This window comes from Solanum lycopersicum, chromosome 8, assembly GCF_036512215.1.
Source record: "Solanum lycopersicum chromosome 8, SLM_r2.1".
Lineage (NCBI taxonomy): Eukaryota > Viridiplantae > Streptophyta > Magnoliopsida > Solanales > Solanaceae > Solanum > Solanum lycopersicum.
This window is the reverse complement of record NC_090807.1, coordinates 3277050-3293248: the sequence shown is the minus strand read 5'-3', so window position 1 is coordinate 3293248 and position 16199 is coordinate 3277050. Positions and strand designations below refer to the sequence as shown.

The following is a 16199-nucleotide window of genomic DNA, read 5'->3' as shown; positions in this document are numbered from 1 at the left end:
TAAAATTAAAACGCCAATAAAATTTAATCCTATATCAAAATGAAAAATTAAATCAAAGGTTAATAAAATATATACTAAAATTTTACGAAGAAATCAATGATAATTCGTTAATCCAAGGCCACAAATTATTCTACAAAAATATCGAAACGCTCAAATATTTTTCTACAAATTCTAAAAATCAAGAGTGAGATTCAAAATCGAGTTTCAATTTTTTAAATTCAAAAGTACAAATATAAAATTTATTATCTACTAATAGAGCTTACAAAATCCTTTCATTGATAATAGGAAGTAATGGTCCTAATAATGGATATCTACATGGTCCCAAACTTCCCATGCCTTTAATTTTGGCATTTTTTAATTTTTAGATTTTTCGTTCGATATCTGATATCAATATTAGAATTTAACTAAGTTTTAATTCGCATTGAAAATTTTTATATTAAAAGATGAAATTCTTTTTAACAAAGATAATTACATATTTAAAAGAAATAAAAAACGAGATTTTTAATTAAAGAATAAATATTTACGATATAACTCCACCGTGACATTTATTTTTAAATAAAAATATGAAAAGTCCCCATCACCAATTATATCTTTTTATGTTGGGCATTGTGATGAAATATGGAGTTTGATAATTGGAAGGATATATCATAAAGGGGCTTAGGAATTGACAATTTTAAAATGCCAATACTATCTTATTAAATGTACTTTTAGATTAACATTAAAGGCCTGTTACATGGTCCCACATTTACACATTTATCGAGGCATCTTCTATTTCGTAGCTCACTGATTCGACTAATCTAAATTCATGTCGATGAGATTTATAATATGGTTATTTAATTTATCACAAAATTATGTCGTGATTATATCTGTAAAACTATAAATAGTATTATAATCTTATGTTCTATATAAATGGATCGATCTTAGCTAATATAAATAAGGAACATAAAATAAATACAATTTCAAATTTTTTTTATCGAGATTAGTATTCACGTTGTGGTAACGAAATGAAACTTATTGCTTATTAAAATTGTATTCAATTCAAGATTTGAATTCGGGAATTCAAATGAAGGATGCATAATATGAACTGGTCCTGATAATGAAACAACCTTTCTAGATACATCGTTATTTATCTAGATTGTACGCATTCTTAGTTTTGAATATGAGATATCAAATCAAGAATGAAGAAATCTTATATATCTCATCATAATAAAAAATACGATTCAGTCCTCAGAAAAAAACAACCAACTTCTAAGTGCAACATTGCTTATCAAGATTGTATTAATTCTTAAATTTGAGTTTGAGACATCAAATGAAGGATTAAAAAAAATCTTGCATTCAATGTAGTTATGATATACTTTCTTAATTTATGTTACTTTTAGCACATATATAATTAAGTAAATTATATATGTTGAAAGGAAAAAAAAGAGAATTGAGATAAATTATATATTTTATGCCTTCAACGTTTTAACAAGAAGTACTAGTGGTCTAGTGGTAGAATAGTACCTTGCCACGGTATAGACTCAGGTTCGATTTCTGGTTGGTGTATTTTTTTTTGAGTGTAATAGATAAATCATCAATCGATTCAATCTGGCTCCGCCCTTGGCTTAAACTTTTTAAGATACTATTCCCTCCGTTTTAAAAAGGATGACCTATTTGATTTGAAACGGAGTTGAAGAAAAAAAAGAAAACTTTTTAATCTTGTGGTTCTAAATTAAAGTTATGTCAAATGTACCAAAATATCCTTTAATCTTGTGGCCTTAAACATGTCACGTGAAAAGTTAAAGTTAAAGTGTTACGAAAAAAGGAAAGGGGTCATTCTTTTTTAAACAGACTAAAGAGGAAATAGAATCAGTCTTTTTGAAACGGAGAAAGTGTAATTTATAGATTAGTCTTTTTAACTTATTTGCGTGCTTATTTTTTTTTTTTGTAGTTTGATTTTCTTTATTGAATTTCCTCAATTGCATTTGAGTCTGTCTTTGACATTCACGTAAATTCTAGTTTGGCTTCATAAAACTTTTTATGTACATTATAATTTATAAAGGGAATCACAAAAACACTCCTAAACGTAGTGCAAATTATTAGGTTTATACCTGAACCTTAAAAGTGTTTCTCTACTTGACTAACTAAACTTAGATACACCCCCGATATACTCTTGATATGCAACATGTCATAGTAAGTGGTCTCAAACTCTTGTAGGAACATGAAGTTCTTAATAAAAATCAAAAGAAGTGTTGAAAACACCCCTTAACTTGACGAGAACTTAGGGGTATATGTCACTAATTTTGCAAGAACGGGGGTGTATTTAGCTTCAATTAGTCAAGTAAAGGGATGTTTTAAGTCTTCAATAGTTTAAGGATGAAACTAATAATCTGCGTCAAAGTTAGGGATATTTTTAATATTTCTCTTTAATTTATATGTTGAATCTTTGTAAACTTATTTGTGTGCCTATTTTTTTTGTAGTTTGATTTCCTTTATCGAAACCCTTCGATCTTGTCTGATTTTGCCATTGACATTCACGTAAATTCTAGCTTGGCTTCGTAAATCTTTTTGTGTATATTACAATTTATGTTTGTGGTAACAAGATGAATCTTAGGTAAATCATTGCTTATCAAAATTGTATGTATTTGTCTCTATATTTGAAACGGAGATTTTAAATAAAGGATAAAAGAATCTTGTACATCTCGTCACAATGCATAAGATAATTTAGTCTTGGTAACGAAACGACCTTTTGATGACTCTTAGGTGAATCAAGATTTTATATGTTCCTAGATTTGAACATGAGATCTCAAACGAAGGATGAGAAAATCTTATACAACTTATCACAACGTATAAGACAATCTAGTCTAAGTAACAAAACAATCTCAAGGTAAAACATTGTTTATTAAGATTGCATTTATTCCTAGATTTGAATTCGAGATTCCAAGTAAAGAATGAAAAGACCTTATACATCTCATCACAATGCATAAGATCCATTTTAGGGAAGTGTTCCTCATCAAAATTTTGTCAATTTTGAAGGCACGAAATCAAAATTTCTTATTTGTGACCAAAAAAATTATATATATCCCGCTACAAGTCAAATTTCAGCTAGAATTATAAGTTTTATACATCCTTCATTAAACAAATGACACTAGTGACTTAGTGGTAGGACAGTACACTGCCACAGTACAGACCCGAGTTTGATTCCTTGCTGTGGTGCATTTTAAAGCTATGACGACTAAAGCACAAATTGCGAAGTTGAGTCTTCATAGAGGTCTGACATATAAAGATTGTGTCGGATTTTAATTTTCATCAAACACACTTTTTAAACTTGACCAGTTAACTAGGTCTCTCAAACTCTTTAAAAACATAATTATGACAACTTTTGAAAGTCAAAGCGATATAGCTAATTAGTATAGTGAATTTAGTTGATTTTCATATACTTTCTTTTTTATTAGGAGGAAGTAAAAACAAACGTAATTACTATTCAATAAATTCTTTTATATACCTGTCTAGAATTGATAAAAAGGAAATATAAATTAGAAGAAGAAAAAATAGTAATAATTTGTGCCTGTAATAAATCATCTAGTATTTTTAAGACTAAAAATATTTTATATTAGAAAAAATGTACATGCCCTCATACGTTTTTTTAACTAGTCTTTGCTCACGTGCAACACACGTGTACCCTATTAATTAATATTTCGTTTTTTAAATGATATAAGTATATAATATATAAATGAGGCATAAAGTAGATTTTTTAGAAAAATAATCATAAACTTGAAACAATGAAGGGTGACATGTATACTCCAAATTTTGTGAATTAATTGAAACGTCAAGTAATATTACCCTATTATCAAATATAGATATGAGAACCATATATTTATTCACTGGTCTTGTATTACATACACTTGTATTATATATATGCATGACTTTTCAATTTAATTGATACCATAAAAGTGAGGGTCAACCTTATTATTTTAATTGTTATCACAAAAGTGGCATTACTACGATGACTTTCTGAAAGTTAATGTCTCTATGATCCTATACTATGTGTTGACAGTAATAACTACATTTCTTAAAGGATGAAAAAGTTCGTCAAAGAACCAACAAAAATTGAAATTCCAAGGTAAAAAATAGAAAACTATCACATAACGTATAAAATTGAGCAATACCTCGAGAATACATTTCAAAATTACTAAAAATAGTCAAAAAATAAATAATAAAGAAACATTCAATGATATAACATATTAACAAGACCACACAAAAATAAAATAATAACTGTGTAAACCTCTTTTAGTCTAGATTGAAACCATAATGAGGCTAAGCATATCAAATACCATAAAACCAATAAAAAAAGTTGATATTCAAAGAATACATCAAAATCTAACATTAAGAAAGAAGAATCAAAAGCAAATAACACTAAAAAGGTCACACAAAATTAACAAATTGTATTTACAGATTCTTAGCACAATTTGATGAAAACAAGATCAAAAACTTAAAGAAAATATATTAAAATACAATAAACAAAATCAAGATTAAATAAATAAAATAATAAAAAAGAAAAAACATAAAGATTCAATAGGAATGGAATTACCTTTAGTGTCTATACTACTTCTTGTATATCTTTTCTCTATTAACAACAAAAGGTGATAAAGAAATAATCACTGACACAGTCTCAAGCTAAAATTAAATTGATTTTTGATAAAGAAGAATTGATATACGCATTTATTGAGTAGCCAAATAATTTTCTACCACAATTAGTTTCGATACTTTAATTTTTAAATATGTAAATTTTAATTTTACTATAGATAAATAAAAAGTTAATATCTCAATTCTCAATCATATTTATGTTTAATAAAAAATCGATAATATCATAATAAATAAATTTAACATGAAATTTTATTTCGAAATATTTATGTCTAATCTATTCGGGCCACCAAACGATCCCATATGTGACTATTGATTATACTGTTGGGGAACTTCAATTTCTCTCTGCTCAGTGACTTTAAGTTGTTGCCACTCATAAAGGTTAATACTGAATCTTGATTTTGGTAGTATATTTCTTAATTTGCTGTAATGGGTGTAGAAATTATCTGAAATTGAGTTTGTTTTCTTTATGGACCCAAATGTTTTCTTGAGCTGATTCATCAAGTTCTTGATTTTAGAAATTATCTGAAATTGAGTTTGTTTTCTTTATGGACCCAAATGTTTTCTTGAGCTGATTCATCAAGTTCTTGATTTTAAATAAGAAATGGGGAATCAAACTCTTATTGGGGAAAGTTTGGGTAGCTAACGGAGTGAGTTACTAAGATACTCCTGTTTCTTGTTGTTTATGTATGAAAAAATGTACCTTTTTTATTTATATTTCCTTGATAAAGATGGTAGTAGTGTATTTAGATATGCTTGTTTTGGTGAAGTGTTCTGTACAGTGGCGGAGCTAGGATTTGGAAGTATGAGGTCTGGGTTCTAAGATTTAACTTTCTCAAGTGCTAGTAATTGGATTGTGGATTTATTTGGTGATTTTTTTTAAAATGCATATACATGATTTGAACCAAAGATATATGCTAACTCTATCAATGTGTCTGTGTATCTGCAATCTTGTTTGTTGGTGATGGGGGAAGTTGGTTATCTCATTGAGTGGTTGAATTTTAAGGTAGCGGAAGTAGAATAATGTTGTGAGGATGAGACCACTGACTTATAAGTTATGTTGCTCGGATTCTCTTCAAGGTGTGTGTTTGGTACTCCAAAAATAGTGCCTTTTTGAAGGATTTGACAGGGGCGTATTTACATATGGTTATTTGGTTGATTGGTCTGTGTATCTGGATCCAGAGGCGGAGCAAAGAAAGGTAAAGGGGTTCAATTGATTCCGTTCGCTTAAACAATGTTTTATTGAATCCCTCGACTCAGAGGTGGATCCAAATTTTAAACTTAATGGTTTCAAGTTCAAAACTTTTGTTGCATCCCATTCAAATGCATTATCTGTTCTTATTTAGTGAATCTTTTAACATATATACTAGGTCTGAGCTAAAGTTACTGGTGTAGATGAACTCGTAAATTGTGAACTACATCCACTCCTGCCTTGCGTGAGGAAAGATTCTAGTGTAGTGGTAAAGGGGGTTAAAAATTGTTTTAGGTCATAGGTTCAAATCCTTGGTGTAAACTCTAGTATTTATAGCAGAGACCAAGTAGTTGAGGGTTAAGACGTAGTTGATTGATTGATTCATATAACTAGTTCGAGCTGAAGACAGTTCGTTCAGATTGTGGGGGATGAGGGTTAAAGACTGATAAGTCTGAGTTCAGTACATTGAGGTCCTTCGGACACGGAATGCCCTTTGTTTATAGGCAAATATGGGTATCATGTTTGATTCCCCCTTGCCGAGTTCACAGAATTTGTCATGTTATATGATATTATTGTTTTTATTGGAAGTGTATTATTCTTTTGTTCTCTTCTCAGTTTTTAAGTGATTATATCTTTCTAGTCTTAGTTCTTCATAGGATAGATTTGAGAGAATGCACCTTGTTAGGTATTTTGTTCTTCCCTGGATTGACATGAGAAGTTCCACATGTTTTCAGCTTCAGGAGTATTGACTTCTAGTAATTATTGATGGAACCAAACTGCCCAACATCTAGCAACGATTATGCTGCTGACATCTCTTCCATCAGGCAAGCTCAAGTACGCATCGAGCCCTTTGCGCACAGAACTCCTGTAATCACCTCAGAAACTTTAGACTCTATTGCTGGAAGAAAGTTGTACTTTAAATGTGAATGCTTTCAGAAGGGGTGAGAAGCTCTTTATCATAGAGTGGAAGGGTTTTCTTTCAAAGTAGTCCTGCATAAGTGTGTAGTAGTGAACTAGAGTTTCTGCCTAAGGGTTCTAATTAAGGGCCAGCGTTTGTGCAATTTATCAGGGGAGCTTTTAAATTCCGAGGGGCATGCAATGCTATTTATTCACTTGATGATGATCATGCTGCTAAAGGAGTTGTAACTCATAGCAGGTTCTTGCAGATCTTTCTGGTTTCTGTGGTTTAATATCTATATTTATTTTTCTGGATTACATCCTGATCTACTTCTTTTTATATTTAGTGGAAATCATGCTGCAGCTCTTGCTTTGGCTGCAAAGCTACGGGGCATCCCTGCTTATATAGTTATACCAAAAAATGCTCCAAAATGCAAAGTCGAGAATGTCAAACGTTATGGTGGTCAGGTTATCTGGAGTGAGCCATCGATGCAGTCCCGAGAGGATACTGCAAACAAGGTGTTGCAAGATACTGGTGCTGTTCTTATTCATCCCTATAATGATGGTCGCATTATAAGGTAACATTGGTTTTCTTTGTTATTTTTTATTAGATGATACTTGGTACTTCCCCCTTCTCAACTACAAAATAGATTGAGAGGGGCCTGAAAGCCCGCAAAGAAGCCTTAAGAGTATTCGTGTGCACGTGTTTTGTTAAAATTCTATCTCCTGCCTAAGACAAACTGAGCCTTATATCTCACTTTATGTGTTAATGATCCCTCTGTATGATGATTTCATCTTTCTCGACATTTGCAGCAATTTCATTACGAACTATTCCAAGTCAACCTTGAACTTCTAATCGAACTGTATGGAATAGTAGTTTTTGGTATTCCAAATATACTTCTTCCCCAAAAAATGAACCTTTTTGCTAGGAATCTAGACAATATGATCTGTGCTGATGAATATTTCTCCATTTCATATGTTTTTTTTTGTGGTCTATACAGTGGGCAGGGTACAATATCACTGGAGCTTCTGGAACAGGCTTCTGAAATTGACACCTTAATAGTCCCAATAAGCGGTAAATCAACTTTTTAAAGACTTCGATGTATCATTTTCTTCAAATTTTAATTTGTAGACCAGCCTCAGTTACTGGTATGGAATGAAGGTGGTGGTCTGATATCGGGAGTTGCGTTGGCTGCCAAAGCCATTAATCCTTCCATTCACATTTTTGCCGCCGAACCAATGGGAGCAGCTGATGCTTTCCAGTCGAAGATCAATGGCAGGATCACTAAGTTATCCGAGGTCAACACTATTGCCGATGGGCTTCGAGCCTTTCTTGGAGACCTTACATGGTAAGGTTTTATCTCCTTCTACTCTAAATTACTGTGCCTGTTTAAAGCTTTTAGCAATCAAGATCAAAGTTTTGTTGGCGGCAAGATCAGCATGACTCAATGTTTTAGAGATCGTGCTAATTTTTTCAACTATGTTGCTTAGATTCTTCAAAAATACTATGGGTATGCATTTTTGAGGATCCCACCCAAGTGAGGCAACATCTTTGGAGGTTCCAACCAACAGAATTTTTTGGTTCTCAAATTTAGTGTATTTACCCCTGCACTGATGAAGCCTCTTGGTCCCTTTTTCCCAAGCCCTTCTACCCGCTAGCTCTTTTTCTATCACTTATATGGAGATTTCTAACAAGATAATTTGATATCTTTGCGTTTTCTAACACACTCTTGATAACTTTGCTTTTTCTAATGAGCCAATTTGATAAATGGTATCTGGCATTCACCTTTACTGTCGAACAGGCCTATCGTCCGTGATCTCGTGGATGACGTCATAGTTGTTGATGATGAAGAGATAATACAAGCTATGAGACTTTGCTATGAAATTCTAAAGATTGCAGTGGAACCAAGTGGAGCTATTGGCCTTGCAGCAGTTCTTTCCAGTAGTTTTAAAACAAATCCAGCCTATAGTAAATGCAATAATATTGGCATTGTAATTTCTGGAGGCAATGTTGATCTTGGTGTGCTTTGGAATTCCGTTAACAAATGAGAAACTATGTATTCAATCTCTCCCCTCATTGGAACAAACTTTTATATGATTCATGTATTCTTGCAATTTCTTGTTCTTTGTTTTATGTTTCACATTATTTGTTTTTTTTACTGTTCTTTTGTTCTGAATGCTCTGTACTGCTTTTTTTTTTAGTTGTCATTTTCTCGCTACTGTCTTATTTTCTTTTCTATAACTGCTTGCTTTGGTGCTCTTGAGCCGATGGCCTTTTGGAAACAACCTCGCTACCTCCACAAGGTATGGGATAAGGTCCGCATATACTCTATTGTCCCAGACCCCACTTGCGGGATTACACTTGGTATGGAAGTTCCATCGAATGTTGAGTCGATTTCTGTGATTTCAGCTACTGAGTATTGGGGTATCTTCCTGCTCAGGTACTGTAAGTTCTTTCCAGCCATTAAGGTTCATTCTTTCCCTCTTAGTTCTCTTTCTATTTTCAGTGTCTACTATATACTAATACTGGTTCTTGATTTTAGTTTTTTTTTAAAAAAATTGCTGTAATGGGTGTAAAAATTATTTGAAGTTGAGTCTGTTTGTCATGGACCCAAATGGATTTTTGAGTTGATTCAGTAAAGTCGAGAATGTCAAATGTTTTGGTAGTCAGGTTATCCCGAGTGAGCCATTGATGCAGTCCCGAGAGGATTCTGCAAACAAGGTGTTGCAAGATACCGGTGCTGTTCTTTTCCTTCCTTTAATGCCGGGCGCTTTATAAGGTAACACTGTTTTTCTTAATCATTTTTGAATAAATGATACTTGGTTCCACTCTGTCATTATTCCGGTTATAGTAATATATCTGATACATGTATTATTACTCATATTTTTATCATACATATTGTGGCAAAATACAATGTTTATTATCTCATACATATTGTGGCAAAATATAATAATAAATGTATACAATCGAGAAGAAAAAAAATTCAATCAAACCCTCTGTGGATCATATTTGGGTAATGTCTAGAAATTTGTGTGTGTCTGGAAAGGGATAAGTTACCTAACCAAGTGCTCTCTTACCCTACACTTGTGTCCTTGATAGAATGGGTTGAAATTTCTTTTTTCCCCTTTTCGATACATGTATCTTAAACAATCTCTTTCCTTTCTTATTATCGATACTTGCATCTTCTGCAACAACTTTCAAATTCTTTGATTTTTTTGTTGTTGTTCATCCAATGACTGCATTTTTATGGGGTCATTGCAGAACTTAGTTCTCCTCATGGCTTTTAAAGCAGCAACAACCCCTGCATTGTTATCTTCTTGAGTGAAAATGCACAAAACAAAGTATGGACAATCTTGATAAGAATGTTGGTTAGAAGGAAATACCTCGAGAAAGACTCTTAGGAGTAGAAGCTTCCGCCATTGATACACAGAAAAAAGCTTGAGAAGCCCCCTAAAATAATTCAAATTAACAACTTGATGTCTGAGAATCTGGAGAAGAAACTATTAGATACACATAACCAACATATTTATGCAAAACCGTTACATAACTGGAAAAATCATTGTACCACGAATTGAGGAATAAGCAAAATTGCGAGATTGAGAACAGGAGCAAATTAAGGGAAGTGGGATTTGGTAAGAGAGTTAACCGATAGATACAATGTATTAAGCCTTGAGGGGAAAGGAAACAAACTAGTTAATTTGCAATAAAATGGTAACTGACGCCACATTTGGTAATATTTTGGAACTACTACTATGTATTTTTAGGTATAGTAACTATATTTGCTTATTTAGGTAATTAATTTATGTGTGAAGAAGTGGGCTAGACCCATTAATCCTTGAAAAGGGGAAGGAAACAAGCTAGTGAATTTGCTATAAAATGCTAAGTGACGCCACATTTGGTAATATTTTAAAACTAGTACTATGTATTTTTAGATATAGTAACTATATTTGCTTATTTAGGTAATTAATTTATGTGCGAAAAAGTGGGCTAGACCCATTAATCCTTGAAAGGGGAAAGGAAACAAGGTAGTGAATTTGCTATAAAATGGTAATTAACGCCACAATTGGTAATATTTTAAAACTATAACTATGTATTTTTGATATAGTAGCTATATTTGCTTAGTTGGGTAACTAATGTATGAGTGAAGAGGGGGGAGAAAAGGTGGGAACAAAGAAAAATATCATCCAAAATAGTGGGACAATATATTAAATAGGAAATAAATCCCATTCACCTAGGAAATGTCAAGCCTAAGAAGTTTACTCATAAAACGCATTTGGTAGTTGCAATTTACCAAGTGCACTTTAACAGTTTTGGTTATTTTCAGGATAGGTTCATTACATGACATAATACATGTAGAACTTCACATAAGACACATTGTCATATGGAATTCCAACGTAAGATGAATGCATCTATTTATACAATTTTATACAAGTTTAAGTGTTTGCTTGCATATCCAAAATTGGAGGACATATACGTCAATTGGAGTCAAGTTGAGGGTACATTGATGTATTATGTCTTATATATCTCATATACTTATATGTTGATAAGAATAAATGGGTCTAGCCTCCTTTTTCACTCATAAATTTAGTTACATAAATAATCAAGTATAACTACTATATCAAAGATACATGGTTATTGTTTTAAAATAGGGAAAAGGGTCTGATGTACCCCTCAACTTTGTTATTTGGAGCTGATATACCCCTCGTTATAAAAGTGGCTCATATATGCCCTTACCGTTATACAAACGACTCACATATACCCCTGCCATTACAAAATGGCTCACATATACCCTTCATTTAACGGAAGTTAAAAAATTAGTTTTAAATTTATATTTATTACTTCTAATTTTTTTTTTTAAAATTTAGGGGTATATATGATTCTTCTATCAAAGTTCAAGGTATATTTTAATTTTTTTCATACATAAATTATTTTTTGACTTCTTTTATCATAATTATTTGAATTTCTTATTCTTATTTTGTTTTTTTTCTTTTATTCCTTAGTTTAGAGAATAAAAAATTAAACTATTTTTTTTTGTGTGTATTGTAATTTAATTTCGTATTCGAAAAAAAAATTTGGTCATCTACAATAAGTTTTACAAGAATATTAGTGAAACATAAATAAATTTGATTATCAAAATAATAATTATAAATTAGTCATTGAAACAAAAAAAAAGTAAAAAAAAAATATGTTTGACGAGGATTAAATTTAATCATATGCGATTATATTTTTTAGAAAAAAATAATAAAAATTTAGATTAAAATTATTATTTTTTTCATTTCCGTTAGAGGAAAAGGGTTAATAAAAATTTAGCTTAAAATTATTATTTTTTTCATTTCCGTTAGAGGAAAAGGGTATATGTGAGCCATTTGTTTACAAGTAGGGGTATATATGAGCCACTTTCATAACAAAGAGTATATCAGCTCTAAATGACAAAGTTGAGGGGTATATCAGACCCTTTTCCCTTTAAAATATTACCAAATGTCGCGTCAGTTACTATTTTATAGCAAATTCACTAGCTTGTTTCCTTCTCCTTTTCAAGGATTAATGGGTCTAGCCCACTTCTTCACTCATAAATTAGTTACCTAAACAAGCAAATATAGCTACTATGTCTAATATAGTGCAAATATAGTCCAGGACTATATTTGTACTTGAATATTAAGAAAAGCTACAAACTTGATGAAGAAAAAAAATGATATGTGAGCTTTTCTTGAAACAAATGAAAAGGGAATTTAACTAAAACAAACATCTAATTTCTTGATCTTCTACTTGAATCCTTGCAATTTTTGGGGTATGACAAGTGAGCTTTTCTTGAAACAAATATAATTAGCATAATAAACTAAATCTTCATTTGGCATTACAACACAAGAAACTCAAAAAAAGCAAATTTAGGGCAACACTCTAATTTTAGTTTTTCACATGTCTAAACCACCAGATTAAAGTGGGATTTGGTAAGAGAGTTAACTGATAGATACATACAGTGTATTCAGCCTTCAAAAAGGGGAAAGGACACAAGCTAGTGAATTTGCTATAAAATGGTAAGTGACGTCACATTTGGTAATATTTTAAAACTATATGTATTTTTGATATAGTAGTTATATCTGCTTATTTAGGTAACTAATTTATGTGCGACGAAGTGGGCTAGGCCCATTTAGTCTTATCAACATATAAGTATATGAGACATATTAGGGTAAGAGAGCTCTTGGTTCTTTTGAGAAAAAGCTTTTTGCTTGAAGGAAGGGTCTGAAACTTTATTTGAGCCGATAGTGAAGCTCTCGTCAATTTAAGCTTCAGGTTAGAATTTACTTGGTTCATAGCTTTATTGGTTGCTTTTTAAAATTTTTTGTTGATAAGGATATGCTAGAACTTGATAGTGATATAATGTAGAGTCCAAATGGAGCAGATGATGAGAGAATCAACTGTGATAATGGTCACATCCATTTTCCATGTAACTGCTTTCTTTTGATGGTTCTTTTGAAAATGTTTTGTGTAGTAAGAAATGACGATGATTTAATGATTCTATAACGATTCGTGTATGGTTTAGATGTTTTACTTTGGAACAAGAATATTACTATATACATTGATATATTAAAATTAAATATTTTGATGGATTGTGGTAATGAGATATGCTTTCAGCTTTAGATTTATGATTTGAGGCGTAGAATATTGAGATTTGGCCTCAAGTTTGAAATTTAGGGAAATTGAGATTTAACCCATCATTTGACATTAAAATTTAAACTTGATTATAGATTTGGACTCCGTGGCTTATGGGTAACGTATCCATAATCCATCATTTCCCTTGGTTGATCGTTGAGATCAAAAGAATTTCCTTTCTCATGAAGTCTGCTCAGGCTATTTGTCTTGGAGGCGTGTTATTCTTGTGTTTGTTCTCAAAATCAACTGATTATATATTTCTTGTCTTAGATCTTCACTTGATAGACTTGAAAGATTCCACCTTGTTTGGTATTTTTGTTCATTGATCTTCCCTGGACTGACTCAAAAAATATCACATGCTTACAGCTTCGCGATTGTTAACTTCCAAAGTAATCATTGATGGAACCGAATCACACAAAATCTAGTGACACTTATGCTGCCGATATCTCTTCCATCAGGGAAGCGCAAGTACGCATTAAACCCTTTGCTCAACAAACCCCTGTCCTCACCTCAGACACGTTAGATTCTATTGCTGGAAGAAAGCTGTACTTCAAATGTGAATGCTTTCAGAAGGGGTGAGCAACTCTTTAACATAGAACGCCAGGGATTTTCTCAAAGTAGTTCCTATATAACTGTGTTGTAGTGAATTAAAGTTTCTGATATTTTCGCTTCTAATTAAGAGCCATTTGTTCTTGCAATTTATCAGGGGAGCTTTCAAATTCCGAGGGGCATGCAATGCTATTTTTTCACTTGATGATGATCAGGCCACTAAAGGAGTTGTAACTCATAGCAGGTTCATTCAGAGATTTCTGGTTTCTGTAATAAAAATATCTTCATTTTATTTTTTGGATTATCCCCTAATCTACTTCCCGTCGAATTCAGTGGAAATCATGCTGCAGCTCTTTCTTTGGCTGCAAAACTGCGGGGCATCCCTGCATATATAGTTATACCAAAAGATGCTCCAAAATGCAAAGTCGCGAATGTCAAACGTTACGGTGGTCAAGTTATCTTCAGTGAGCCATCGATGCAGTCCCGGGAAGATACTGCAAACAAGGTGTTGCAAGATACTGGTGCTGTTCTTGTTCCTTCCTCTAATGATAGGCGCATTATAAGGTAACGCAAGTCTCACTTTTTTCGCTAGGAATCTACACAGAATGATCTCTATTAATGAATACTTCTCTACTAATATGTTTCTTTATGATCTTTACAGTGGGCAGGGTACAATATCTCTGGAGTTTCTGGAACAAGCTTCAGATATTGACACTTTAATAGTTCCAATCAGCGGTAAATTCAACAATTTTAAGACTTTGATACATTATTTACTTGAAATTTTAATTTGTAAATCAGCCTCATTTTCTGATTCGGGATGAAGGAGGTGGTATGATATCGGGAGTTGCATTAGCTGCCAAGGCCATCAATCCCGCCATTCGCATTTTGGCTGCCGAACCACTGGGGGCAAATGATGCTTTCCAATCAAAGAGCAATGGTAGGATTACTAAGTTATCTGAAGTCAACACTATTGCTGATGGCCTTCGAGCTTTTCTTGGAGATCTCACATGGTAAAGTCGACCTCCTTCTACTATAATTTACTGTCTGCCTATTATAAGAAGCTTTTCCATAGTCAAAATCAAACCTTTCTTGAACTTCTGGCATTTACCTTTACCATCAACAGGCCTATTGTCCGTGATCTCGTGGATGACGTTATAGTTGTTGATGATAAGGAGATAATACAAGCTATGAAACTTTGCTATGAGATTCTGAAGATTGCAGTGGAACCAAGTGGAGCTATAGGCCTTGCAGCTGTTCTTTCAGATGGTTTTCGAAAAAATCCAGTCTATAGTGAATGCAACCATATTGGAATTGTTCTGTCCGGAGGAAACGTTGATCTTGGTGTGCTCTGGAATTCCTTTGATAAATGAGAAACTCTATTAGTCGCGAGAGGCAGATTCAGAATTTAAATTAGTAGTTAGAGTTTGGAATTTTGCCATAACTCATTTGATTTACTGGGTTCTGAATCAATTACCATTTGTTCTTCTTTAGTTGTGTTTTTTTATTATATACATTGTTCAATCCAAAGTTACTTGTTTCAGATGAATCCGTAACTTTCACTCTATGTCCATCCTTGGAAACAGATGTTATTCAATGTTTCAACTTTTCTATTATTGATCATAATTTTCAATTTTCGTATCGCCAGGATTCATCATAAATTGATTGACTATATGAATTATGATTGATTGACTATATGAATATTTATTGTTTTTTTTTGCACGTTAACTTCTTCTGTTGGTTACCTGCTAATAGTATCTGGTTCGAGCTTTAGTGAGGATTCATATCGTCAATCCTATTTTGTTCTAGGCTGAGACGTTATTGTTGTATTCTAGCATCGAATGTAGGTACTACTACAATTATTCTCAGGACAATATAAATATTTCTTTTTATGTATAATATATAGACAATCACGATCCCAGTTTGTATAATATTGTATTGATTTGCATAACTATATACACATGTAAATAGACACCTCTTGTTCTAGACTGAAATTGAGTTTGTTTTTTTCATGGACCAAATGTTTTCTTCAGCTGATTCAGCAAGTTCGTGATTTTTTAAATTAAAAATGGGAAAATGGAGAGGGGAAGACAGGGAATCGAACTCTTATTAACAAGGTGAAAGTTCGGGTAGCTAACCTAGTGGAGTTACTAAGATTCTCCTGTTTCTTGTTGTTTATGGATGAAAAACGTTAACTTTTTTTATTTTTATTTTCTTGATAAAGATGATAGTCGTGTATTTAGATATGCTTGTTTTGGTTAAGTGTTGTGTTAACAGAGGCGGAGCTGG

General features: G+C 32.3%; 2 protein-coding genes across 6 annotated transcripts; both read left to right on the top strand.

Annotated features, from left to right (window-relative positions):
• The first annotated feature begins 4852 nt into the window (after positions 1-4852).
• Positions 4853-8827, top strand: LOC101252608 (serine racemase). 3 transcript variants are annotated; one of them, XM_069287984.1, is made up of 8 exons: positions 4920-5004; positions 5630-5822; positions 6550-6756; positions 6885-6971; positions 7060-7290; positions 7714-7787; positions 7875-8061; positions 8515-8827. In XM_069287984.1, exons 3-8 carry the CDS (start codon positions 6581-6583, stop codon positions 8759-8761), a joined length of 1002 nt encoding a protein of 333 aa, XP_069144085.1. In that variant the 5' UTR covers positions 4920-5004; positions 5630-5822; positions 6550-6580; the 3' UTR covers positions 8762-8827. The 3 variants fall into 3 exon arrangements, with proteins under 3 accessions (XP_004244611.1, XP_069144085.1, XP_010324627.1); XM_004244563.5 differs by lacking the exon at positions 5630-5822 and having other exon boundaries at positions 4853-5004; XM_010326325.3 differs by lacking the exon at positions 4920-5004 and having other exon boundaries at positions 5023-5822.
• Positions 8828-8977: 150 nt separating this feature from the next.
• Positions 8978-15526, top strand: LOC101252307 (serine racemase-like). 3 transcript variants are annotated; one of them, XM_010326324.4, is made up of 8 exons: positions 8978-9492; positions 12646-12748; positions 13731-13939; positions 14071-14157; positions 14247-14477; positions 14575-14648; positions 14737-14923; positions 15037-15526. In XM_010326324.4, exons 3-8 carry the CDS (start codon positions 13764-13766, stop codon positions 15281-15283), a joined length of 1002 nt encoding a protein of 333 aa, XP_010324626.1. In that variant the 5' UTR covers positions 8978-9492; positions 12646-12748; positions 13731-13763; the 3' UTR covers positions 15284-15526. The 3 variants fall into 3 exon arrangements, with proteins under 3 accessions (XP_010324626.1, XP_069144086.1, XP_019070917.1); XM_069287985.1 differs by lacking the exon at positions 12646-12748; XM_019215372.3 differs by lacking the exons at positions 8978-9492; positions 12646-12748 and adding an exon at positions 12764-13004.
• Positions 15527-16199: the final 673 nt, after the last annotated feature.

Bases quoted from the DNA above. Each gene is read 5' to 3' on its own strand.
- LOC101252608 (XM_004244563.5), top strand. From the start codon at position 6,581: ATGGAACCAAACTGCCCAACATCTAGCAACGATTATGCTGCTGACATC. The intron at 6,757-6,884 runs GTGAGAAGCTCT...GCAATTTATCAG, and splicing joins TGTGAATGCTTTCAGAAGGG to GGGAGCTTTTAAATTCCGAG. The intron at 6,972-7,059 runs GTTCTTGCAGAT...TTTTATATTTAG, and splicing joins GGAGTTGTAACTCATAGCAG to TGGAAATCATGCTGCAGCTC.
- LOC101252307 (XM_069287985.1), top strand. From the start codon at position 13,764: ATGGAACCGAATCACACAAAATCTAGTGACACTTATGCTGCCGATATC. The intron at 14,158-14,246 runs GTTCATTCAGAG...CGTCGAATTCAG, and splicing joins GGAGTTGTAACTCATAGCAG to TGGAAATCATGCTGCAGCTC. The intron at 14,649-14,736 runs GTAAATTCAACA...TTCGGGATGAAG, and splicing joins TTTAATAGTTCCAATCAGCG to GAGGTGGTATGATATCGGGA.